General features: G+C 42.6%; 1 protein-coding gene across 1 annotated transcript in view; it reads right to left on the reverse strand.

The window, feature by feature from the left end:
• Window positions 1–27984, reverse strand: part of LOC115098868 (transmembrane channel-like protein 1) — a 185679-nt gene that overhangs the window by 106413 nt on the left and 51282 nt on the right. The window contains exons 4-7 of the mRNA XM_029615918.1: window positions 16473–16613; window positions 12090–12180; window positions 1980–2061; window positions 905–1011 (exon numbers count right to left, since the gene is read on the reverse strand). Of these exons, the coding sequence (XP_029471778.1) occupies window positions 905–1011; window positions 1980–2061; window positions 12090–12180; window positions 16473–16613 (421 nt within the window). The remainder of the gene's footprint in view (window positions 1–904; window positions 1012–1979; window positions 2062–12089; window positions 12181–16472; window positions 16614–27984) is intronic.

Raw genomic sequence — 27984 nt, forward strand, 5'->3', positions numbered from 1 at the left:
CTGCTGACATCATCATGGCTTAAAGTTTAAAAACCTAATGTACACCTTCCACTACTGAAACAAATACAACTTATTGTTTTCTGTAGGTAGAGGATAAGTTAGAGGTTACATAGATGGACCATTTGGACCAATGTCATATATAAAAAAAAATCAAACAGTTTATTTATAATACTGTGATGGGTACTGGGCAATTTCTCTCTTTAGTTTCAAATGGTAGAAAGTCAAGCAAAAATATCAAAAACCCATAGAAAATAAGATAAAAGAAATATAGCTATAAAAATCTGTATCACTCCATAGTGAAACTGCACGAGTACTGTGTGCAATTCTGGTCGTCGCTTCTCAAAAAAGATATAGTTGCACTGGAGAAAGTACAGAAAAGGGCGAACAAAAGGAATGGCTGTTCAGCTTGGAGAAGATATGGCTGAGGGGGGATATAATAGAGTTCTATAAAATCATGAAAGAACTTTGAACGGATAAATGTGAATTGGTTATTTACTCTTTCAGATAATAGAAGGACTAGAGGGCACTCCATGAAGTTAGCAAGTAGCACATTTTAAACAAATCGGAGAAAATTCTTTTTCACTCAATGCACAATTAAGCTCTGGGATGTGTTGTCAGAAGATGCGGTTAAGGCTGTTAGCTTAGATGGGTTTAAAAAAAGTTTGGACAAGTTCCTGGAGGAGAAGTCCATAGACTGTTATTAGTTAATTTGACTTAGGGAATGGCCACTGTTTATTACTGGCATTAGTAGCATGGGATCTATTTAATGTTTGGGTACTTGCCAGGCCTGGATTGGCCACTGTTGGAAACAGGATGCTGGGCTTGATGGTCCCTTGGTCTGAGCCAGTATGGCATCTTCTTATGTTCTTAAATAGAGCATTAAAATTTTTTGAAACACTTTTACCTCAGGCACCATGACAAGTCCAAATGTCAGTCCAAAGAGAATCAAGTTTATTCCATACATCCATCGCAGGAATATAAAGTAAGAGGCAACAGAGGAGCCAAAATGACCTAGAAGGACAGAGACAAGTACAGTTTTTCTTCAAACGTTTTGCTATACACATTACCATCTATTTAACCGTATTTGTCCCTTCTCCCCCTTTTAATCTGCAGCAATAACGTTCGTTACATGCTATGCTATTTTCACTTTTTCTCATCTGATGACAGTACTTGGGCTTTAAATATATTTAAAGCCCAAGTCTAGAGTTCTTCGAAGTCATATTTCCTTATTATTTCCAGAGCCATTCTCATTTTTCAGCATGAACATTTCCTCAGCTTGTTGAAATATGACTCCGCTAAGATTTAAACGCAGCCCTTAGTGAGTAAGCAAGCCTTTCAAAGTACTGGGATGTTGTCAAGTTCAGTAAATGGCCCATCACTTTGTAAACCATTGACAAATGATTTTGAGGTAGCTAGAAAGTAAACTACGATGTGCCCACCTTTGCTATTGTTAGAGAACTGTGGAGGGTAGAAAATCCAGCCAAGGAAACATTTGTTTGTAATGAAAAATAATTGTGGATGCCTGAAAGAGGACTTTTGATTAGCCAAACGTACAGCGATATTTCAATAAGGGAAAGAAGCACGTGCTGCTTCCATGAATAACGCCACCATGCTTACTAAAGAACCTGCCATCAGAAGCCTTTTACGGATTGTTAGTGGTGCTTGTTTTAGGTGCTTCTGAGAAACAAAAAGTCAATTCAGCTGTCATCTGAATCCATGATGCCCTTCTCTCTAGGAATACCATGGTGTCTTAGATAGCAGGGCTGTCTCTGTTCCAGCAATGCAGATTTCCTGCCAGCTAAGGTCAGGCAGGACCCATTTCTAAAACTCATAGTTAAACCTCAGCCTTTCACAGCAGATAATTTCACATCCTTACTATACTATAAAGTAATAACAGCACATAAATTACATTAGGAAATAATCTGAGACCCACTACAGTTTCTGGATAAATAGTTCTTTTGTTGGTGACTGTTCCTTACTTTCAATTTCTTTGATTTTCATTTCCCATGGTATGCAGGCTGTTCTAAAATTCTCAAAATCTCTCTGAAATTTCATCCATTTCTAGAAAGGGAAAGAAACAAAAAAAAAAAAAGAGATACAGTGACTGTCCATTCCTAACCTGGACACTATAGTGAGTGCAGTTGTACCGTTGACTCACAAATCAGATCGGGCTGTAGTTTGGCAGCTTTGGATGAGGAACTAAGATTTTTAGCTCCTCACCCAAAGCTGCCAAATTTCAGCCTGATTTGTCTATTTTGGAGGCCATCTGATTAATGCTTTTCTCATGGTCGTAAAATACAAATTGAAATAGGCTACAAAGGAAAATGATACTTCTCTAAGCCCCATCTCGTAGCGCCTGGAACTGACAGGCTTGCTCCAGTGAGGGAAATCCCTCACTGGAGCAAGCATCAAGTGCTGAATTATATTAATCCAGAGCAAGCACAATAAACAGAATGGAGCAGTAAGAAAAGCAAACGTTTGGGTCATAGAAATATAAGCATAATCAATACAATTAAAAGACCAGTCAGAGCACAGCTAGACTTAAAAATGTATTCAAACATTTTTTTTTTTTACTTAAGCGCAGAATAGGGAAAAGTCATTAATTTGCTGTGGAATATTTTGAATTTCATATGCAGCTGTACTTGAAGTATTTGCAAATTTTTTCATTTGAATTTTGGACTTCCGTTATTAACATGTCACCGTGAATTTATCTTCATGGAAATTTTTTGCAATATAATATAAAAAATAGCAGCCTATCCAATAAATTTTAGCATTCACGGTAAGGCCATTTTGTGCAAGTAGGTAGGCCTTACAGGGCAGGGTAAAGTGGTCCTGAAAGACATTTGCATGGGCTCACCAAAATTTGCAAGCTGACACATATAAAGGAAGGAAAGTCATACATAATTTAGGGTTTTTTAAGCTCGTGCTAAATACCATATTCTAATTCTCCACAGAATTTTGCAGGAGCTTGCCAAATGGCCACTAGTTAATTCTAGGTAGGGCCTGATATTTACTAACTATCATAAGAACATAAGAACATAAGAAATTGCCATGCTGGGTCAGACCAAGGGTCCATCAAGCCCAGCATCCTGTATCCAACAGAGGCCAAACCAGGCCACAAGAACCTGGCAATTAACCAAACACTAAGAAGATCCCATGCTACTGATACAATTAATAGCAGTGGCTATTCCCTAAGGGGCGGATTTTAAGAGCCCTGCTCGCGTAAATCCGCCCGGATTTACGCGAGCAGGGCCCTGCGCGCCGGTGCGCCTATTTTACAGAGGCCTACCGGCGCGCACAGAGCCCCGGGACTCGCGTAAGTCCCGGGGTTCTCCGAGGGGGGCGTGTCGGGGGCGTGTCGGGGGGTGGTCCCGGTCGTCGCGGCGTTTTCGGGGCGTGTCGGCAGCGTTTTGGGGGCGGGTACGGGGGCGTGGCTATGGCCCGGGGCGGTCCGGGGGCGTGGCCGCGCCCTCCGTACCCGCCCCCAGGTCGCGTCCCGGCGCGCAAGAGGCCCGCTGGCGCGCGGGGATTTACGCCTCCCTCCGGGAGGCGTAAATCCCCCGACAAAGGTAAGGTGGGGGCTTAGACAGGGCCAGGTGGGTGGGTTAGGTAGGGGAAGGGAGGGGAAGGTGAGGGGAGGGCAAAAGGAAGTTCCCTCCGAGGCCGCTCCAATTTCGGAGCGGCCTCGGAGGGAACGGGGGTAGGCTGCGCGGCTCGGCGCGCGCTGGCTATACAAAATCGATAGCCTTGCGCTCGCCGATCCAGGTTTTTAGCAGATATGCGCGGCTCTGCGCGTATCTACTAAAATCCAGCTTATTTTTGTTTGCGCCTGGAGCGCAAACAAAAGTAGGCCTATTCGCGGAGTATGAAAATCCGCCCCTATGTAAACTTGATTAATAGCAGTTAATGGACTTCCCCTCCAAGAACTTATCCAAACCTTTTTTGAACCCAGCTATACTAACTGCACTAACCACATCCTCTGGCAACAAATTCCAGAGCTTTATTGTGCGTTGAGTGAAAAAGAATTTTCTCCGATTAGTCTTAAATGTGCTACTTGCTAACTTCATGAATGTCCGCTAGTCCTATCATTTGAAAGTGTAAATAACCGATTCACATCTACTCCTTCTAGACCTCTCATGATTTTAAACACCTCTATCATATCCCCCCTCAGCCGTCTCTTCTCCAAGCTGAACAGCCCTAACCTCTTCAGCCCTCTTCAACCTCTTCAGCCCTCTTCAGCCCTAACCTCTTCAGCCTTTCCTCATGCACAGTGATATTTGATATCCTCCAAGTTAAGCAGCCAAAAGGGAACAGGTCACTCAGCAAGATGGATTACCTCACTCCACTGGAAAAATAAGTCCGGTCTAGGGTACTGCATCCTTCCCTTCTTCTCGTGGTGATAAGAAACAACCTCCCCAGCAGAAGATACATTATGCTATAAAGTCCCTTGATTCCAGTCCTTTTCTCCTTCCATAGTCCCCAGGTACCCCACCCTACCGCCAGCACCACTTCGGAAGATACACTCACCCTTCTGGAGGGTTCCAATATTTACAGGTAGGCGGGAAGACAAAGTTCTCCTGCCTGCACCATTACTCTTTGCAGAATAAGTAATGAAGTGCCCTTATTGGTGCAATTTATTTTCAGAGCAACAGGAGACATGAAACCAGGGAGATGCAAGACTATATTCTCCTCTGGCTCAGTTTCTGGTAGGTTGAAGGAGAGTTAGGAGGAAAGGTTGTGGGGGGGAGGAGTAGACCCTCACACTACTTCTACTTTCAGTTGGAAAGGAGGTAGATCCAGGGAGGGGGCTGCTGGCCATCCAGTTTCACGTTGTAAAAGTGTAAGATGGGACTAGGGTTACCAGGGAGGCTATCATACCCCAGGATTTACTTCTAAATACAGTGAGATATGTGGAGGGCAGTACTGTTGACTGGTGGGGGTGGAGGAGTTAGGATTGAGTTAAGTGCCTATTTTCAATCAAGGCTGAACAGCCAAATTTTGTTTGCCTAAATTTAGGGGAAATTTATATCAAAAAATCTCCTAAATCCAGGCAGTTAAAATTGGACTATCTAGATTAGGTGATCAGCCTTGTCTGAAAACTGCCCTGCATACAATAGCACTGGTTGTAATTACTTAATAGTGTTCTTCAGTTCTTTATATTTCATTTAAATGGGTTTCCTTCATATAGATTTCAGAATGCATTAATCCATGTGTATCAGCTTACAACAGAGAATCAAACGATGGCAGTCGAAAACATGTATTCCCTCATACTTACTTAGAAAGGTTTAAAATTTAAAAAAGATTCACACAAATAGGTACCGAATGATTATTGTAATTAAGTCAGTCATTATATTTGCTGCCTGAGGCCAATGTACTAAACTGCATAAACATCGGCCACCAGTGTGCATATTAATGGCTGATGCTGAGATACGAAAAAAGGCACACATGCTACTACAGATGTTAAAAAATGTGTGTGATTGTGGATGGCAACACAAAATGGTTTTGTATTAATTTCATCTGCATTACTTTTTGCCCATTTTAACCCATGCAGTTTTTTACTGCACTAAGAGATAATGAACTATTTTGCATACTTTTGCATCTCATTACCTCATTTGCATTGATTTATGTTAATACTAATGCAAAGGTAGTTTCTGCACATTAAGATGGTCATTTTCAAAGGGACCTCTGAGTAAAGCAGTGCTTTACTTGCAGACATGGCCCTTTTGAAAATTGTCTAGTCAGTATGTGCATATGTTATATCCATGTGCAACACATGGTGCATAATTTTAAATGCATGGGGAAGAGACATTCTGGGGCAGAATACGGGCAGGGCTTCCATTTAGACATAAACTTTTCAATTTTGCAAACTTTGCACATACATTTTCCTAAGAGCTTTCGGCGCAGGTGTAACTTTGTATGGGTAATTTTTGTGGGCTAATTGTCAAAGTGAACTTATATGCAAAAGTTTGCTTTGAAAATTGGTGTTAGTTAGGAATGTCATAAATAATAACAAGACAAACTGCAAACAAAATTATAGAAAATGTATAAAGTATTTTTTCAAACTAATCAACCTTTATTCGACTGACAGAAATTTCAAACATATACTATTTTTTATATCTATCTATCTATCTATATCTACATCTATTTATCTATCTATATCTATCTGTATATAATAAATATATAATTTCAAGTAATAGCAAAAATAAAAGTCATCCCAATATCAAAAACTTCCATCCCAACAATACTCATGAGCTTTCATCCTCGGCACTTGAGAACTAATATCCTGATTGAACAGTTTTTTCATATACAGCATATTTCCTCAGATGTTAATGATTACAAATTTAAATCTATTGCGATGCAGGCTAAGTTTGTGCACAGAGGTTTCCAAAAAAAAAGATTGTTCACAAGCCATATAAATATGCATTGTATATCAATAGAGATTTTTTGTTTTTAAAGACACCTAAGATCTCAACAAACCAGGCAGTGTGTGTGTGTGTGTTGCCATATATGATTTATACTACTCAGGTGATATGGATTATAAAGAAACATAGGCACTTCACTCAAACACACAATATTTATGTAAAAACATGCCATTGTTTGCTTATCAGAGAGCTCGCAACCTCTGTGATTGATTAGTTTCTTCAAGTTTTTTAAAACCTTCTTCCGGATTTGAAATGGGCCATAAATATTGTAGCAGATGAAAAGTTTGCCCTTTGTCTATATCATTACTGATGTTTTTACATCCAGTAACAGGCAAGACTTATTTATGTTCAAATACTTGTGATTCTTTGCAGGTGGTATATATACATTTACCACTTAAGATATGGCGATCTCAGCACTGTAGTGCAAGTCAACGTGCCTGAATGGGAGGCATCACTAACAGCACATTGGTTGGAATGTAATCACACGGTGGAAGATATCCAGTGCTTTGTGAAACAGAAGATTCTTAATAGTAGGGGAAGAAACATTGACCGAATGTTATTGTGGAGTGAACAGCACTGAAGTTTTTAATTTAAATCCCTGAGTCCTGAGGGATTGAATAGTCGGGTTAATTGGGCAGTTTTTCTTTAGGGTTTTTGCTTTAGATGGGATTGAGTGCATGATTATTGTAGCTTGTGAGTATAAAGGTGTGATTGGGTGTAATTAATGACATGTTTGTCCATTATGTGTGACGTTTCACTATCCAGCAAGATGGTGGTGTGCTTATGTGGAAGGTTACATTGCTGATTGACCGCATCGTTCTTCAAAATGCGCTATGGCCTTAAAGCACATGTCAAGGTATTTTCATATGCATAAAATGCCTTAAAGTATGCAATAAGCACCATAACGCATGGCGCAATGCAAATTTTTAAAAGGGGAGAGATTGTGGGTATGATTTCCACAAAAGTGTGCTGGCTTCGCAAAGTGCAAGCCACAACGCACGATATCACCAAAAAGAACTACACCTTTCTCAGTAGCTTTAAGCTGTGCAATATAATGCATTGTGCCCATAATGCAATTTCTTCACAAATTCTGTTTTGAGCATTTTTAAGCTGGGGAAGGGGCCTGAGATGAGGGGAGGAAGAGAGAGAGAGAGCACCTCTGGGGATGGCACCATAATAAGCAGCTATTTATGCTACTATTGGAGGCCCACCTATTAACTCAAGGTGAGGTTTAGGTAGTAGTATAGGGGTTAGGGGCCACTTTTCCATGCATAGTGAGACGTACAAATAGTACACTCTTGTGAAGATTTGATGTCTTTAGGAGTGAGGAACCTCACACAACAATGAGATTTGTAAGAACATTGTACAAATCTCATTGTTGTGTGAGTTTCCTCACTCTGAAGGACACCAAATCTTCACAAAAGTGTACTATTCTGTTTGTACGTCACACTCTGCATGTAAAATTGGCCCCTAACCCCTACACTACTACCTAAACCTCACCTCGAATTATTAGGGGGGCCTCTTATAGAGATATAAATAAATAACTACTACAATGGCCTTGTAGATAGTCTCTCTCTCTCTCTCTCTCTCTCTCTCTCTCTCTCTCTCTCTCTCTCTCTCTCTCTCTCTCTCTCTCTCTCTCTCTCTCTCTCTCTCTCATATCACACTGTGCAGTAAACTTCCCACACAATTTTTTTAATATTAAAAAAATGCCACTGGGTCCACTGAATATAAGGTGAAACATGTTGAGCAAAGTGTGATTTCAAATACGAAATCACTTCATCATTGGTCTCGAATATGCAGCTATTGTTGATCCTCAGCTAATAGTAACTGCACAAAGAGACTGTGTTCTTTGGTAATGTAATACCTGTGCCCTATTATAATTTTCAAGTGGCAAGCTTCATTGTTTGAGAATTTTTAGTGTTCTTGAACATAAGAATGGAATGTTGGGAATTATTAGAAAGGGAATGGTGAATAAAATGGAAAATGACATAATGCCTCTGTAGCGCTCCGTGGTGAGACCACACCTTGAATACTGTGTACAGTTCTGGTCACCGCATCTCAAAAAAGATATAGTTGCACTGGAGAAGGTACAGAGAAGGGCGACCAAAATAATAAAGGGATGGAACAACTCCCCTATGAGGAAAGACTAGAGGTTAGGACTGTTCAGCTTGGAGAAGAGACGGCTGAGAGGGGATATGATAAAGGTGTTTAAAATCATGAGAGGTCTAGAACGGGTAAATGTGAATTAGTTATTTACTCTTTCAGATAAAAGAAGGACTAGAAGGCAATCCATGAAGTTAGCATGTGGCACATTTAAAACTAATCATAGAAAGTTCTTTTTCACTAAACGCACAATTAAACTCTGGAATTTGTTGCAAGAGGATGTGGTTAGTGCAGTCACTGTAGCTGGGTTTAAAAAAGGATTGGATAATTTCTTGGAGGAGAAGTCCATTACCTGCTATTAATTAAGTTGAATTAGAAAATAGCTACTGCTATTACTAGCATTAGTAGCATGGGATAGACTTAGTTTTTGGGTACTTGCCAGGTTCTTATGGCCTGGATTGGCCACTGTTGGAGATAGGATGCTGGGCTTGATGGACCCTTGGTCTGACCCAGTATGGCATGTTTTTAGATTCTCATGTTCTTAAACTTTAACATGAGCGTGCATGCGCTCACATACGCTGGACTTTTAAATTCTTCGCAGAAGTGCAAATGTATAAAATATAACACACCTAGGGGGCATTTTCTAATGGGATCGCATGCGATAGCTAAATTAGGGCGGAGTCAGGGTGGCGGTGGCACCAGAAGAGGAGGAGTCGGGGCGGACGCGGTGGAAACATCGCTGGCTGCGAAAATGTAAGAACCCTTATCGCTGCTGTGCACCCAATAGCACCACCTTTTACGATGGCGCTATTGGTGCGAAAGCTGGCAGCGATAACACTGCGGTGGTGCGATCGCTGCTGGCTTTCTCAGGCCCACCCTCCGCTTTGCCTCCCTGCCCCCCGTTACCGCCAGATTCTCTAAGGTCTGCGACCTTAGAAAATCCAGGCCCTAGTGTGCTTATGTGTGCTCCTAATTGTAAGCAGTTACTTGAGGAAACATTGAGGTAGATCTTTAAAAAGTACGCGAGCATGTACTTTTGTTCGCGCAACCGGCGCAAACAAAAGTATGCCGGATTTTATAAGATACGCACATGGGGCGGATTTTCAAAGGCCCGCGCGCGTAAATCCTTCTGGATTTACGCGCGTAGGGCCCTCGTGTGCCGGCACGCCTATTTTGCATAGGCCGCCGGCGCGCGTAAAGCCCCGGAACGTGCGTAAGTCCCGAGGCTTTTGTAAGGGGGTGTGTCGGGGCGTGTCAGGGGCGGGGCCTACTGACGCTGCGTTAGGGGGGGCGGGCTATGGCGTTTCGGGGGCAGGCCCGGGGGCATGGCGCCGGCCCGGGGGCGTGGTCGAGACCTCCGGACCAGCCCCCGGGACCGGAGGACGGAGCGGGGCTGCCGGCCGATGCGCGCAAAGTTACGCCTGCTTCCAGCAGGCGTAACTTTGCCGACAAAGGTAAGGGGGGGGGTTAGATAGGGCCGGGGGGGTGGGTTAGGTAGGGGAAGGGAGGGGAAGGTGCGGGGAGGGCGAAGGAAAGTTCCCTCCGAGGCCGCTCCGAAATGTAAGAAATCGGAGCGGCCTTGGAGGGAACGGAGGCAGGCTGCGCGGCTCGGCGCGCGCAGGCTGCCGATTTTGCGCAGCCTTACCGACCCCAGATTTTATAAGATACGCGCGGCTACGCACCGAGCCGCGCAGCCTGCCTCCGTTCCCTCCGAGGCCGCTCCAAAATCGGAGCGGCCTCAGAGGGAACTTTCCTTCTGCATCCCCCCACCTTCCCCTCCCTTCCCCTAGCTAACCCACCCCGCAGCCCTACCCTAAATCCCCCCATACCTTTGCTGTACAAGTTACGCCTGCTTGAGGCAGGCGTAACTTGTGCGCGCCGCCTTGGCATCCCCTGGCACAGGCCGCAGTGCCAGGGGACTCGGGACTGTCCTTCCGGCCCGCCACCGAACCGTGTCCACGCCCCCGGACCCGCCTCAGACCACCCCCTGGGCCCGGACACGCCCCAGACACACCCCCGGCCGGCCAACACGCCCCCGGACTGGCCCCTCCCACCCCTTTTACGAAGCCCTGGGACTTACGCGCATCCCGGGGCTTTGCATGAGCTGGTGGCCTCTGCAAAATAGTCGTGCAGGGCTTTTAAAATCTACCCCATTATTTGCATATCTTTTCTTTAGACTTGACAGCTTTTACACCCACAAAGGAGCACATTTTAAAACATGCGCCTGCGAAGGAAATAACCAATTTGACCACTTAGTCCACCAGTTTGCCCAGTCTATCTGTAGGTCATAAATATTGACCCTGACCCGCCTTAAATCCGCCCTGTTTTTTTCATGCGTTCTGTTGCGTGCATATATATGCACATATTTTTCTGGTTTTAAAATGAGTTGCTCGTACTCGGCCCATATGCTCAGGTATATGGGCCTTTTAACGCGAGCAATTCTTTTAAAATTCACCCCAGAGTAAATAAATTTCATCACAGTGTTTGTATTTTATTAAATTCTATTTTGAAAAGGCTGTATTTGTAATTATTGTATTTAAAAATAAATGATATTGAGTAGGTGGTGCTAAGGCACTAATACATGTTGAAAACATTTCTTTGCTTATTTTATTCTATGTAGTATGTGTGTTTTGTTTTGTGTATTAGATTTTGTGGTCCCATAGTACATATAATTTTGAGTATTGTTGGGATTGTCCTCTCCTTTTAGGTTTTGGGATGACTTACATTTTTGCAATTACATGAAATATTTCTGAAGGTTGAATAATGATTGATTATTTTGAAAAAATCTTTATATATATATTTATATGTAATTTTTGTTTGCAATTTATTTTAGTTATTATTGTGGTATTTGTAGCAAAAATACTTTTTTTCTTTAGCTATTATTGTGATTCGGTTAGATTCATGCCGGCTGTTAAAAAATTACCCCTAGGAGCTCTGTTAAAGTGTGTGCAATAGATACTGAAGTCATCTGAAGCACCGCATCGCTTCTATTATTGTAAATACAGTTTAGCACTTTGGACCCTTGGAATTTTATGAAAGTCTGCTCAATGGATGAAATATTTTTTGAAAAGTTTGCAATATATGCATGATCTAGAGGTATTCTGTTTTTCATTTTGCTTTTCCATTTATTTCAATTATTTCATTTTGTTTTGAAATGTAAATCATTTTATTTTGTTCTCAGAGCTTGCTGTATTTTTACAATGCACTCAAATTTTTACAACACATGCTAAAATAGCATGAATGACAAACAATATTATTTTTTTTTTGTCATTTCAGATGGGAAACAAACAAAAATGATATAAAAATATCATTATTTTTTTCATGTCATTTTAAAACAGCAGCACATCCCTAGTATAATCCAGGTTATGAAAGGCTTAGCATTTACGACTTTTTTTGAATAAACGGAAATACATTGACAGTTTTCAAAGCCACATTTTGTCCTATAGAATACTGCAAGTCAAAGTCACAAACATCATGTATTATATTATGACAATAGCTATCAGAGCTTTCAGTCACAGAACTGCGTGGCATTCTATTAAAATCATTCACTTGATCACTTACTTTGGTCATCATCACTTTGTATGCATAAAATCTTTTTCCTTTTCCTTTCCCAAGGGCTCCTTCAAATTTTTCTACAAAAACCTGGGCATCTCTAAAAGAAAGGACAAATATCACTTTGATGTTTTTGTCTCCACTTAAGAATGTCTTCCACTTAAGAATGATGTCTATTGAATTTCTTGTTGAAGTTCTTTAGAGTAGCAGGTCTCAGCCTTAGAGATGTAAACCTCAGGAATGCTGCTGGAGAATCACAAGGGTTGTGTGAAATGACACTGGCAACAACAGCCCTAACTGAAGGGCTCATGTCATCTCTCTCTCTCTTGCACAGTGTCAGATTTGAGGTGGGTAGAATAGTGCATATGACAGAGAATGGCCATCTTTGGCCACAGCTAGAGAAGGAGAGGAAACCAGGAAGTCCTGAACTCTCCAGCTGTATGACCTCATTCCTCCACTGCCAGGTTTCTTGCCCAGAGGCTGCAGCAGGTTCCTAAGGTATATCAGTGCATTTTAGGCCAGTTCCAGAGTTGTAAACCTTGCAGAAATTATTTCCTGGAGCTTTCAAGAATTAAGGGTCAAATCTCCATGACTCTGCTGCAGACAATTCTGGAGAAAAATCATAGGGGGATTCCCAATAAAAGAATGTCCAATAATAAATCAGATCTATGCTTAGCAGCTTCTTGCCACTTATAATGTATCTATTCCAGGAGACTTTAGTCTAGACAGTGGGGGTCATTTATCAAAATGCGCTAAGGAGTTTTCGCATGCGTTAAGGGCTTATTGCATGCAAAAACATCTTTATCACATGTGATAGCACCATATCCTATGGTGCGATGCAAATTTAAAAAAGAAGAGGAGTTAGGGGTGGGTTTGCCAGTCTGCAAAATGCTATCTCACACAGGCTGGAGAAGCGCTAGGCGATGCACAGAACAGTGACCTGATATAATTTCAAAATGTGTTTCTGAACACGGCTCTAAGAGGAGTGCATTCATATCGGTTTATACTTTGAGTAATGTCGCTATACCATTCTACACATGCAATCAACAAACGCTGAAGACTAACACGCCAAGTTGCATAGCCTGGACTGTACATATTTTCTGATAGTACAGTGTTTAATCACAACTGAAGACAATCTACAGCGATAGCCCCTGAGGCAGCTCCTTTTAGGAGCGAAACTCGGCCAGAGTCGGGCTCTTTCCAATAAAGGCTGTTTTGCACCAATCACCCTTTGTCTCTTCGCTCATCGGCAATTTGGATCGGCTTCCGCTTTGTTATCTAATTTCTTTTAGCATTTTATTGTTTGTTTGTTCATTCTGGCCATGAGAATGGTAATACACCCCCACTGCTGGAATTTCTATCCAAAAAGATTCAACATTGCATTTTCTTTCCTGCAAACTTTTATCCTGCTTGACTTAATGCCCTCTTTAATAGATAGTGCCACCCCTCTATCAATTTGATCCATCCTGTTTATTTTATGTGTGTGCCATGTAACCCACCCTGAGCTTTGTAGGGTGCAGGCTAAAAATGATTTTAAATAAATAAATGAAAATCCTATAATTTTGATATAATTAACTTCACTTTGCAGAGGAAATACAGCATAAATGTGGCTCCTAAAGAGATCACCTCCTTCTTCTTATTTATGGTTTTGTTCACTAAGAATTTCTCCTTAGACACCAATGGGAGAAAACCTTTAGTAAATAGATCCCATAAAAAAGGCTTTTTATCTAAATTGCATAGTTTTGCACAGAACAGGAAATATAGCCACCTTATAGTCAAACAAACCCATTATTTTTAGCATGGAAATAAATTATCAATGTATAATTTCTAACCCATTCTAATGCAAAAGTGATGAAAAGAGAAGCCTTGCTAACCACTTCTGTCTGGGAATTCATAAGAAATCCAGTCAAATTCTTCCAGGAGTACCCTCCACACCAACAATGCCAGAACAAGTAGACACCATAGTGAAGGTGGAATTGAATCAACAGGAACATTTAGGGCTTCCTAATAGAACTTTTTAAGCATATCTTTAGGTGTTACCAATGAAGACTTAGGAAAAATTTAACAATCAGATAATCTACCTACAACCCTGGTTCTAAAAAAATGTACATAATACTTTGGGTGAAGGGTTTCTGAAAAAAGAAAAATAACACACAGCATCAACAGTGGAGCATAAAACATCCTAATGTTCAGTGATTCATTTAGCTTCCTTACCACTTGAGAGACAAAAAAAAAAAAAGATGAAAGTCCGGGAGAGAGAAAGTCATCCAGACCCATACCAGAACATAGACGTGTCAAAAGCAACACAGTAAGACAAGCCTCAGCTTTGTAATCACTTTGTATCATGTGTTATAGGTACATTACATATATTGGAAGTTAGGTCAAACTGAACTCCTCCAGTACCTGCAAAAGCCATGAAAATTCAGACAAACCCTATTAATCTAATTGCCAGTACAAAAGGTGAATACATATTTGATGAAGTAAGGGACTTTTTTTTCATTAACGCACACTAATTACTTATTTATCTGAGAGGTACAGTAGCAGGTGGGGGGTACTCAACAGTACTTTCCTCGGCTCAGCTTCACAGGGCACGGGATGAATTACAACACTTGAGGCTTCGGATGAATCTAATGCTCACGGATTGTTTACATTTTTGCTAAGGGCAGGGAAAGGCTTCAGTCACTGGGTTCTGGAATGTCATTAAAATTATTCCCCCATTAAAATGTCTTAGAGTTTACTGTACAGTGTAATTTTTTTCAAAAGATGGTACAATATGTAGCCTCAAGTAGGGGTTAAACTATTTAAAAAAAAAAAAATGGGAGCACTCTCCTCCCCATCCTTTCTCTTGAACCCTTCCTTCTCACTTCTTCTCTCATTTTTCTTTTTTTTCCCCAAACCTGAGTGAATCTCCCCTCCCTGGTCAGCATTGGAGTGATGCTTTAGAGTTGCCGAAGATGCTGATCCAGTACAGGTTTTGTTCCATTGCATGCACAGAGATGTAGTCTTATTTTGATTAGGGAAATCAGAAGCACAGCTACATGCAGGCGGTGGAAGAAAACCAGGAATGGATCAGCATTTTTTAGGTGAGCCAGGTGAGATGACAACCCTAGCGGTGCTGCTTATAGATGCTGACTCCATTCATTCCGTCTGTTCTATACAGTGCAGGCTGGGCTCGCTCCTTTTCTGCAAGGCATGCAAACATCACACAGTGAAATAGAGTCTGCACACAGGACCTGCAAGAACTACTTTCTTTCCGGATTCAGAATGCCAAGGGAGTAATTGGAATGAGGGAGATTTTCTTTGCCTACTCATCACATCACTCATCCTCCATGCCTCCCTCCTTTGAAGAAAAACACTTGAAATCTCCTATTCTCTCCTAATCCCTGAACTTCACTTTCACCCTTTCCTGATACCAAAAATCCCCCAACAAAATGGATCTGGCTAGGTTCTGTATATCTGGCTTTGGGCGTGGTTGGTTGCAACACTGTTTACTTTTGCTGCTATCCGTGCCATGCTTCCCAGTTGACTGCTGCTTCATTGGATCCTGCACCATCGGATCATGGTGATTGTCCCTGCTGAGTTCTTCCACATGTCCACCTCATGTTCTGTAACCAGCTGCAGAACAGTCTGCCAGATGTTCTCCCCCCACTTTCAATCACTCCAATCTTGATCCTTCTCTTCTTCCAACTCCCTAGTCATCTCACAACTTTTCTACTCTTCCGAAGGAACATATCTCTATCCTCTCTCTTCCTTCCTTCCATTATCTCTCTCTCTCCTCTTATTTCCTTCTTCCTATCCCTCTTGTGACCCTTCCACATTCCCCATCTCTCTCCTTCTAACCATTCTTACCCCTCCTTCCCTTCTTTTATCTGTCACCCATCTCCAGCACAACATGTCTCTTCCCCTCATCCTTTTCTCCAGTTCATTTGCTCCATCCTCCCCCATCCCATCTTTCCTCTCTCCCTCTCTCTCTCTTTCTCAGTCTCTGATTGTTCACTGATTGTTCATGGTCTTTCCTCGTCTCTTCCTGTCCCTCCCCCTCTCCTCCTTTTCCCACAGCAGGCGCAGGAGAACAGTACAAGAATATTTTGCCACATGGTACCATTGCTTCAATATGGAGTGCGTGATGTTGGCAGGTCTCAAGATTATTCTTGCTTTGGTCTAATGGAAAGTATGACAACCTGCACAGAATCCAGCTTATGAAAAATAATATTCTGATCTCTGTTAACAAAACTGTTTGTGAAAGCACAGACATAGATGGGAAAAGTTAGGCTAGTGTCCTGCCTGCAGATATTTTATGTAAGGCATGAGCAAAATGCCAGTTAAAAATATGTGATTGGGCACCATAAATATTAGAACAGCTTTGAAATTATTACAAGGAAAAATCCATACTTAAGTACTTCGAGTTTCCGTTTCATCATCCACGGCTTATTTTTTATTGTTGCAATCAGTTTCTTTTTCTCTTCTACTGCCTCCTTCAGCTTGTCCAGCTCCTCCTCTGTAATTGGCTCCTCTTCAGATTCAGAGTCGGAACTTCAAACATATAAACAAAAAAACGTGCGGTGTGCGGTGAGTTCAAGTCCCAGGGTGAGATATAAATCAGACGAATGTACTCTTCATAATATTGCACCCTTCATCCAAACTGGACACTAGCACACACACTTTGCAATTCGAGCACACCATTTAAAGACAGTCACACAAACAATGGGGGCTGATAGTCAATAGACATGCCTGGCTAAAATTTAGTTTTAGCCAGGCATACCCAGTTAAAACTAGGACCCCTCTGACTGACTACATTTATGAGGATAAAATTGAAAATTGCAGAAAACGTAGCCAGGTAGAAAAGGGGCCAGGTTGGAAGCTTGCAGGCCTGAGGGTATGAGTACCAGTGGACCTGTAGGCAATGCAGGATTGTAAAAAATTGCATGAAAATGTAGATGGACCCCTGCACACTGACCTCTCTAATCCAAAAGACTTCAGTGCATTTTCACAACTGAACATGCAAACTAACTTCTGAAGAGGAATGATAACAATAAGCTTTTATTAGTATCTAATCATGACTGGATAAACTGAACATATTGTGCTAGCATAAAATTACACAGAAATCTGTGCTGACTCTTCAGGACTAGTATTAGGAATAATTAGTGGTACTGTAAAAACTGGTAAGAACTCTCACAAAGGAGATCATTTTCAAATTGTCTTAAAACTTGTGGGAAGAGATCACTAGAAGGGGAAAAGAACTCCAGGGTACCTAGAAAAACTGGTAAGACTGGACAGTGATGGGATCCCTATGCCCCTTTACAGAGCCTTCGACTCTGTAAAGGGGCATAGGGATCCCATCATTGACAGGATTTCACCAAGTCACTGTGAGCGGAGCAAAGAAGCAGAAAAAAGTGTGAAGAATACCCCAAGGCTCTAAAAGAAGGCACCAGCACACGAACCTTTGATGGCATCTCAAGTGGCAAACTGGCACTCAACGTGGCATTAGTATCCAAAGGCAGAATGAAGGGTGAGCAAAGAAGAAAAGATGACAGAGAAACCTGCAAGTCAGGCAATTATAAAGGGGTCATGAAGCACAAAGAGTGGCTTGAAGACTCCAAAGCAACATGAGAGGTATAAAGCAGTCCTCCACACACACACACACACACACACACACCCCTCACCCACCCAAATCTGGCAAGGTGTTAGCTCTAAGGTCTGACAGCAAGGTAATGTGGCAAAGAGACCTCTAAGCTGTAAGATCTGGACATGGGAGCAAGGTTTATTGGCTTAAAGACCCCTAAGGGGCAGGGTGGAATTTAGATTTTCTTGTAGAATGGGCTTTCCAAATGAAAATTATATCACATTCTGTACATGGCAATGCTTTCTCTAATGATTGCAGTGCGGTTTTTCTAGAAAGTAGTGAGGTCTGCTTTATTTAGAAACCATTTCCCATATTATTTAGCTGACCTCATGCCATTCCATCTCCTGATTTTCTGGTTTTGTGTGAAATCTTTTGCCCTACTCTAACTGTTATCACATTCAGGACATCAAAATGGTTAGTCTTGAGCATTTTTTGACTTGTGCCTCTATTTCGTCCTTCAGACTGTGGGCTTTTTTGGACAAAAAGACACCCCAGTATAATCAATCTTTCTCAATGGTGTGGGAGAATCAGGCTGAGATTTCAGGAGGAAAAGAAGAACTATGGAACAGGTGCCACCGTGCCCTGGTAGTGATGAAACTGGTGTCTTTTATTGACTTTTTCACATTTTTGTTCTGAGTACAAAATACCCCAGCATAACAAACCAAGAAGAAAATTTTTTTAGGAAGAACACCCCAAGGCTCCTAAAGATGGTACCAACAACAGTGTTATGAACCTTAGATGGCATCTAAAATGGTAGACTGGCACCCAAAATGGCAATAGCTTCCTAAGGAAGCAAGAAAGTGGAACAAAGCAGAAAAGGTTGCAGAAAAAAACCTCAAAGCAGGCTTTGATAAAGAGACCAAGCAGTACAAACAGTGGCTTCAAAACTCTAAAGCAACTTGAAAGGTGCAAAGTAGTCCTCCCCAGACTGGCAAGGTATATGGTCTGGGGTACAACAGCAAGGACAGTGGCAAAAACAGCTGCAAGATATAAGGTCTGGGCATGGAAGCAAGGTTGAGTGGCACAAAGATTCCCAAAGTGCAGGGTGGAATTTTGATTTTCCTGTGAAATAGGCTTTGTAAATGAAAATGAGACTACATGTAGTACATGGAAATAGTTTCACAAAGACAGGGGGTTTATAATTGTGAGGTTTTTTTTTAATAGAAAATGTTTTCTATATTCTGTAGTAGAACTGTGGCTTTGCATTTCCTGATTTTGTGGTTTTGCATGAATTCTTTATTAAATTGTAACTTTTAAATAGCTGCATGCGCTCACATGTGCGTATATTTGCTGGTTCATTCCATGAATGCAGCTATTTTATAACGTATATGCATGCATGTTATAAAATAGGCTGAGCACACGTACATGTGTATACAATTTTAAATGGATGTGCACAATTGTGTGCAAATTCTGCTTCCACCTCGTAAGTGGGGGGATTTTAAAAGGGGCATTCATCCACGCCATTGCCAGTTTCACCAGTTAATTCCCAGTTTGTCCAGGCAAGGGATAAGACTGCCAACCCCTCTAGTTTAATAGCTTCCCTTTTCCCTTGTTAACCCCAACCCTTAAAACCCTGCTGACATGCCTATATTTTTTTGTTTTATGACTTACACAACATCCATGGCAGAAATATAGTTACATGGTACGGGACTCCAGCACGCACTTGTGCAAGTAAGTATTTAAGTGCTCATTTCATTGAGAAATCCAGGAACACCTATGCCCTGCCTAGACCACACCCACACCCTGCCCCTTTGTTTGAGAAAAACTTTTGTGCTCTTAGCAGGAAATACACATGTATGCAGACATCTTTTAAAATCTGCTCGGCATGCACCAGTCCAACTTATGCACATATCTCCTCATTTTGGCACATACCAGGCTTTTAAAATTCACCTTTTTACTACTCTAGCCTCTTATGACCTTTAGTACAGTAAATGGTTTCTCTTGAGCATCTTTTGTCTTGTGCCAGTATTTCTTCCTCTGAATGAAGGCTTTTTTTGAAAAAACCACCTCAGTGTAATCAACTTTCATACAAGGCAGGAGAGCCAGACTGAGATTGTGTAGGGGCTGGGGAAAAGGAAGCAGTAGAAAACAAATGTTATGCCATGGCAATAAACCTCTACCTTTTTCTATTTCAAAATTTTGGGGACAAAACACCTGAGGCCAGAATAACACAATCCAAGAAGAAAGAAAAGCAAGTGTTGTAAGAACACCCCAGGGCTCCAAAAGAGGGCACCGCCAACAGTGACATGAACCCTTGATGGTATATCGAGCAGCAACCTGGCAACAAAAGTGGCATCAGCATCTTCAGGCAGCATGAAGGGGGAACAAAGCAGAAAAGGTGGCATGTAAAAAACCAAGGCAGGCACTGATAACAGAGCCAAGCAGCAGAAGAAGTGGCTTCAAGATTCCAAAGCAACACGGGAGGCACAAAGCAGCCCCTCCCCCCCCCCCCCCCCCCCCCCAGACCTGCAAGATATAAGGTCTCAGTTATGACAACAAGGCACAGTGGCAAAAAGAACTGCAAGGTTCAAGGTCTGGGCATGGAAGCAAGGTTGAGTGGAACAAAGACCCCAAGGTACAGTGTGGAATTTGGATTGTCTTGTGAAATGAGCTTTCTAAATGAAAATATTATCGCATTCAGCACATTGCAATTCAGTAAATTGTTCTCTAATGATCATTATGTGGTTTTCCTGGAAAGTGGTGAGGGCTACTTTATTTATCAGCCATTTCCCATATTATTTAGCTGACCTCAAGCTGTTCCGTCTCCTGATTTTCTGGTTTTACATTGAATTTCTCACATTACTCTAATAGTTATCACAATCAGAACATCAAAATGGTTAGTCTTGAGCATTTTTTTTACTTATTCCTCTATTTTTTTCCTTCAGAATGAGGGCTTTTTTGGACAAAAAAACCAACCCAGTATCAGCAAACGTTCTCAAGGGTGTAGGAGAACCAGACTGAGATTTTTGGAGGAAAGGAAGCACTATGGAAGTTACAGGTACCACTGTGCCCTGGTAGTGAAACCAGTGTCTTTTATTGACTTCTGACAAATTATTGTTCTGGGGACAAAACACCTCAGTATAACAAACAAGAAGAAAACAAGTATGAGAACTGTAGGAAATATCACAATTCTTGCTAATAAGGACAAGTAGCTAAGATGGAGTCTCTGATGTCAGTAAAAATAGACATTGGCCTATTTAGGCTATGCATAGCTAAATGCAGAGAAAAAAATTGACTTGGAACTTGGCTATGTACAGCCAAATGCAAACATGAGAGAGCCTTCTCATTGCTGTATAAGTGACAAGCCCGAGGAATTTTTTAGTCTTGCTAGCCGAGCTGGCACCAAAATGGGGCCAAAATAAACACCAGGACAGATGGTGCTGTGTGGAAATAGGTACTGCAATAATATTAGGGCCTCTCTTTATGATCCTAAGTGTCTATCCGGGATCAGAGTTTATCAGAGCTCTGTCAAATGTGAAGAACTGTCATTTATGAGAACTGAGCACTTAATGAACCTGGAGATGAGACAAAGGACTGGTAAAAAAGGATGGAAAGGTCTGTTAACTAAAAGCCTTAATTATGCATTCACCTGACTATGCATGAACTGCTGAATTATGCATAAGTAAGTCCTTGAAAAATATCAGGGTACAAGTACTCAGGGTCAGCTGACTGAGACCCATCTGAAGAGAAGAAGGCAACCAATCTGAATACTGTAGCTTCTAGGGATGTGCATTCATTTGCAATGAAATAGGAAATAAAGATGATATTTCCTATTTCATTTCATTTCGGGGGGCTGACAAAACAAAAGGAAAACCCACAAAATTTCATGTGGTTTTCCTATTGTTTTTTTTTGGGGGGGAAAGGGTACATTTTAAAAAAAAAAACCCCAAACCCACCCCAACCATTCAAATTTAATTAATTACAACCCCCCACTGTCCCAACCCCCCAAGACTTGCCCGACCCCCTCCCTCCCAAGACTTGTCGAAAGTCCCTGGTGGTTTAGCGGGGGTCCCGGGAGCAATCTCCCCCTCTCGGGCCATTTGGTTGCCACTAATCAAAATGGCGCCAGTGGCTCTTTGCCCTTACCATGTGACAGGGGCTATTCGTGCCATTGGTCGGCCCCTGTCACAATGGATGGCCTGTGCCATTTTTTAAGATGGCCCGCACCATTTTTTTAAGATGGCACGGGCCATCCATTGCTCTTACCATGTGACAGAGGCTGACCAATGGCACCGGTAGCCCCTGTCACATGGTAAGAGCAAAGAGCCACCGGTGCCATTTTGATACTGGTAGCTGATGACCCGAGAGGGGGACCACCAGGGACTTTCGGCAAGTCTTGGGGGGGTTGTAATTAATTAAATTTCAAGGGTTGGAGTGGGTTTTGTTTTGTTTTTTTCGGGGCAGCCAAAAAAAAGCAGCCCGAACCACGGGAAAATGAAATTTCCTGCAGCGGGCCAATAACAAAGGCCGAACCAAAAAGTTCAGCCGAATTAATCTCTAGTGGCTTCCCACCTCTGTTTTTCCCCCAGGTATCCTGGATTGAGGTGACTTGCGAAGACAAGGCCTAAGATACTTGAGAGTTGAACAGTCTGTCACTTCGGTGACTCTGTATCTGTGCTGGAAAGAGGAGAAAGGAGGGACCGCCCCTGACCAGCCAGAGAATGTAAGCTACTGCCAGCCACATGATAAGAACCTGGGCTCCATTTTCTCCCCTTGGGGTTAGTAAGGTAGAGCTTATTAGCATTCAAAAGTAAGTGCTAAAAGGTGAGACCAGCAGAAATTAAGGGTAATTTGATAAGTACTGGATGTTAAATATGCTTGTGTAACTATTGTTTTTCTTATTGCCTGTGTATTTCCTGATGCAAAGTGTTAAGCTTAGCCCTGTGGAAGTTTGGAATAAAGGAGATTTGTTTTGTTCAGCAGTTTGGCTAATTTTCTAACAATGAACAGGAGGGTTGCTGGTAAGTACATACATAAAGGGGGGTGGGATTAGAAATCAGAGCTCTTCACCCTACATAGCAACACCCCAAGGCTCCAAAACAGAGCACCAGCAAAAGTGACATGAACCTTGATGGCATCTCAAGTGGCAAACTTTTAACCAAAGTAGCAATAGCATCCTTATTCAGTACTAATTTTGAGGTTCTTGCTGCTTTGCCTTTCCCTCTCCCTGACAGGATTAATTCTGTCACTGGGATGTGAGGATTAAAATGATTTAATATTTTATAGTGATATCGTATTGCCCACTGACTGTGCCAGTGCTCAGACACAGAGTGTAGGTGACACATAACTGCACTGAATGTCACACTGCTGGCACTTGTTAATTAACATTGACTGGCTTCACAACACAGCCTGGTATGATTCAATCTCCACCCTGCCCTCAGTGCTTCCCTTGTGCCCACTATCCTCGATGCTCACTGCCCACAAAATCATCACCAGCTCTGCAAGCAATTCAACAGTCTTCCTCCAGTCACCACAAAGCATAAAAAAAAAAGGAACAGCAAGCAATACAAGTCTGATCTGAAACACAGAGCTTCAGACACAGCGCTGCCTCACTGCTTTCCACTTTTGTGTAACTTGCTGACACAGTGACAAACTGTAAAATGGACAGAGCAAAAGTTGATTGCGAAAAGTAAACCTTGCACTAAGAGCTCAACTAGCAGATGCTTCCAGACAATGTCTTCAGAATGTGTGCATGGCAAAACTCTGACATGTTCACTCTTCAAGACCAACATCACTGTACCTAGTGCGTTGCGATAGGTCCGATTGGCAAATTTCTTCACCGTGATACATCATCATCTCTGTTGCCTTCTTGACAACACATCCATCCTACCCAGGTTTCCTGACTGCCTGCTCTAAACTTTGTTACTCTCCCTATGATTTCTATGAGTCCATTGACGGTAATGGCTTACATAAATCATATGAATTTCAAACGAATGCAACAAATAGGATTTGTTTAATTAATGGGACCCCATAAAAGAAACAAATTTGCCCCTATTTGTCTTGTTTTTCCATTTCGTTTTAAAGTAATGCACATGCCTACAGTGGGCTGAAGCATCAATTTTCAAGGCTACTCCCTCAGCCCCCTACAAACTTTTTTCTCTCTTTGTTCCAGGATTAGGTATCTAAAGGCTTGGATAATAATAATTTTAGACTGACCTTTCAAAATGATGCTCAAGATGGTTTATGTCATTATTTGAATTCAAGTAGAGTAAATTCCTGCCTGAAAGAGCTTACAATCTGAGTGGGTGCCTGAGACTATAGAATTTGCCCAAAATTGCAAGGAGTGTCACTAGTAGAAGTGGGGTTTGAAACTGATTTCTTTAGCTCATTGCTCTAAGTATCAACCCACTCTTCTTCCCCAGCAGAGTTTCACTCAGGTCCTATATCTTACAAGGTTCAGGAGATGCCTGCTTTCTATGATAATAGTGCTAATATTAATGGATTCCATTTTGAAGCACAAAAATATAGGGATTTTAAGTTGTGTATTTGTTTGTTTAAAATGCCACCAAAAGCATTGGTTTGTCCTCATGGTTTCCTTTATTGACTATAGCAAGTATCCATAGGCCATTAGTTGCTGCTACAGTGGTGAAGATCCATAGTTTTATAAGGTATGCGATGATCCTTATCAGGACTTCACGTAAAGTGTTAATACAATGTAAACAGCTAAAAAGATAACTCAAGAAAATAAATGGAAAGAAAAAAATGGATGTAACCATAATAAAAAGTGACATCTTTTTTTTTTCAAGAATGTGTGCTCTCACTATGACAGCATTTCAGCACAGCATTTCAGAGAGGGTTAGTGTTTGTGTATGTGTGTGTGTGGGGGGGGGGGGGTAACTGGGCATACTGGGGGGAGAATGAGTATGACTGGGGCATACTGGGGAGTAAGTGAGATAGGGGCATAGTGGATGGGGTGAATGCATATGGGGCATATTGGTGGGCTGAGTGGCAGGAGAAATAAATTCCAAAATGGCAATATTCCTATTTCTCTGCAAAGATTGAGGACCTCAAGAAAGTGGCCTGGGAGCTTTTCCAGAAGGAAAGGGAGCAGCTGGATGACCTGCATTCCTGGCAGGAGGAGCTGGAAGTAAGTTCTTCTTAAATGTCCATCAGAGAAATATCAACAAGGTCTGTCTATTTACTCCTTCCATCACAGCCCCACTATTGTCCTGCCACGCTACAAGACACTGCCTAGAGCTTCAAGAAACCCTCATGCACATTCAATTTATCCTTGGTTATTCTCTGTGACACAGGCAGCACTGTCATGAAGCACTACTTGTAAAGAACTCTCAGGCCAACCATTGAACTTAAGAGGGTATTAGAATTTATTCCTAAAATACTTATCAGGTAATGTCAAGGCCTCCCATCCAAAGACCCATAGACTTGAGACTGCATCATGACTCTTGATAGCTTGAAATCTAGGGTATACCCCAAAACATATCACCTGGATGATGAGCCTACCTCTGAGCCCCTATCACCAGCTAGGCACCATCCTCTGAGGACTGCTGTACAGAAGCCTATGTATTTCCAGGAACAAATCTATGGCCTTGCTACCCCATAGTAGATGGGTGTCCCACTGCTAGGAACACTTCCTATTGCCTCCAACTCTCCCAGAAATGCTATGCACGCTAATAGGTTGTTTGATGTGCATATAAGAACATAAGATATGCCATACTAGATCAGATCAAGGGTTCATCAAGCCCAGTATTCTGTTTCCAACAGTGGCCAATCCAAGTAAAAAGTATCTGGCAAGTACCCAGACATTAAATAAATCTCAAGCTACTATTGCCTATTAATAAATAGCAGTTTATGGATTTTTCCTCTAGGAACTTATCCAAACCTTTTTTAAACACAGTTACACTAACTAGCCCCATCCTCTGGCAATGAATTCCAGAGCTTAACTATGCGCTGAGTGAAAAATAATTTTCTTTGATTTGTTTTAAATGAGCTACTTGCTAACTTCATGGAATGCACCCTATTCCTTCTATTATTTGAGAGAGTAAATAACCAATTTACAATAACCTGTTCAAGTCCTTTCATGATTTTGTAGGCCTCAATCATACCCCCCTCAGTCGCCTCTTCTTCAAACTGAACAGCCCTAACTTTCTTTAGCCTTTCATCAGCTGGAATGCTCACATCCTGAAGCATACAATTTTTGTTCTGTTCACAGATGATGCCAGCTAGAAGGAGGAAGAGGAGAAGGAAGAGCACCCAGCTCTTGCTGTTGCAACAGTTGTGTCCACTGCAAGGGAGCAACATCCACCAGTGGACCTGCAATGGCAGAGCAACCGCTCTCCAATAAGGGACTCCAAGTTGACATAACCACTCAACCCTCTCTCCTTCCCAGTAGGGCATCCTCCCCATTCTGCCCTGGAACTTCTGCATTCAAGTCCTGCGGTGTTGCGATCCCTCCTGTTGCTGCGCTACAGGAGGTATCTTACCTTCCTCCCGGAGGCCGCTTCGAAGCCAGGGCCTCCTGTGCACCATCCGGGACTTGCTCCAGGGCCTGGGAGGCCTAGCTGTTCCTGTGGCTTGCATACCTGCGTTTGGACTTCCTGTTGGCGACGCCCTTCTCCTAGGGGCCGGCCCGCAGCTCTCTACCCCACTTATAGGGCCAGCGAGGGGCGGTCCTGGCAAACTCCTCCTAGGGAGTTGCCTACAACCTCCAGTATATAAGGACTTTCTTGTCACTTGCAACTTGCCTTCGGATTGAGTGCTACAGTTGCCTGTACCTCCTCCTCGATCCAGGTCCTCCGTGGTCTGCTTTGTATTGATGGCTCCTTGTCCTGTCTCTGTCCTGATGTCGGCCTTCGGATTGAGTGCTACAGTTGCCTGTACCTCTTCCTCGATCCAGGTCCTCCATGGTCTACCTTGTTTTGATGGCTCCTTGTCCTGTCTTACCTTGATGTCCACTACCTGATGTTACTGATGTCTGCCTTGATGTGTTACCTGATGTCTGATCCTGTGCCTGATCCAGTTCCTGCTTTTCCTTGATGTCCTGCCTTGTGCTGCCTGGAGAGCAGCGTTCCTGCCTAGAGCTGCCTGGTGTGCAGTATTTCGCCTCTTCTTCTTCCCAGCACCCTCCTTTCCTCAGCGTGGTCCGCGACCAGCCTTCCTGGGCTGTGTAGGGCGCATCTGGGACGGGGTGGTCCGCGACTCAGTCCCACGGGTGGGCTGAGTAGGGCGCCCTGATGGACAGTGCCATGTCTTTCTTCCAGCCCTCATCTTCGATGTCTGCACTAGTCTTTGTCTTCGATGTCTGCACCTGCCTTGTCTACGATGTCTTCAGTGTAAAGGACTCTGTCTGCCCTCGCCTCTGTCCGGCCTGCCACCCATTGCCATACCCAGCGGCAGGTCCGAAAGGGCCGGGAACAGTCGGAGGACCGTTCATCAATCAACTCCCCAGTGTTGGTTGCCATGGGCGTGCAGGTCCGGCTGAGGGTCAGACTCCGTGCCTGCTTTCCTGCTTCTGGACCCGCCTGGCTCTCCATGCCTGCCCAGCTCACCTCCCACGGTGTGGCTTGGGGCCCTCCTTGAGTCCTGCTGTGGCCCAAGGGCTCACCACCCGCTCGAGATGACCGCGCTCCGCGCGCGCTCGTAACAGCGGTAGCCATTTGTGGATGAGGGAGGCTACCAGCTCACTGGAGACCTTTCACTTAATTCTGGACTCTATCCCTTGACTGCAGAGACAGCCTCAGTGGCTGAAGCTCTTTGTTCAATGTTACAGGTTATCTGATTTCCAGAATGTATGGTTCCATTTTTTTCAATTGAAGCCTTAACTCTGTTTTATGGCTCTTTGCTCTCCCTTCATGCAGCTGTACGTTGTGTCCTGCTACGTGGTCAAAAAATACACCAGATCAGGGGCAATCCCAGAGCAGCCAAGATACCCAGTTTCAAGAGGAAGGATAGAAGCCCAGCTCAGGCTTTTGGACATCCCCATTCTGATGAGCTATGGGTCCAGAAGCACTTATTTTAAAGGGAAGAATCAGAGACTACAGATACCACACGGCTTTGGGGTGCAATTCTACAAGTAAGCCTGGCCCAATTTTCTCTCTCTTGTAACTAGGACACTATTGAGCTATGCAATAAGGACCAGCAACTAAATAAAAAACATGTCCACAATGATTTTCTTTCCTTTATCTTTACTGATGACCCTTATCCTTTATCTTTACTGATGACCCTTATCTAAATTTGTCTTTTTTTTTAACCTACCCTTTTATTTCATGCTTTTAGTATAATTCTTTACCAACACATTCAAATTCAAATTCAAACCAACAAATT

The sequence above is a fragment of the Rhinatrema bivittatum genome, chromosome 1 (assembly GCF_901001135.1).
Source record: "Rhinatrema bivittatum chromosome 1, aRhiBiv1.1, whole genome shotgun sequence".
Lineage (NCBI taxonomy): Eukaryota > Metazoa > Chordata > Amphibia > Gymnophiona > Rhinatrematidae > Rhinatrema > Rhinatrema bivittatum.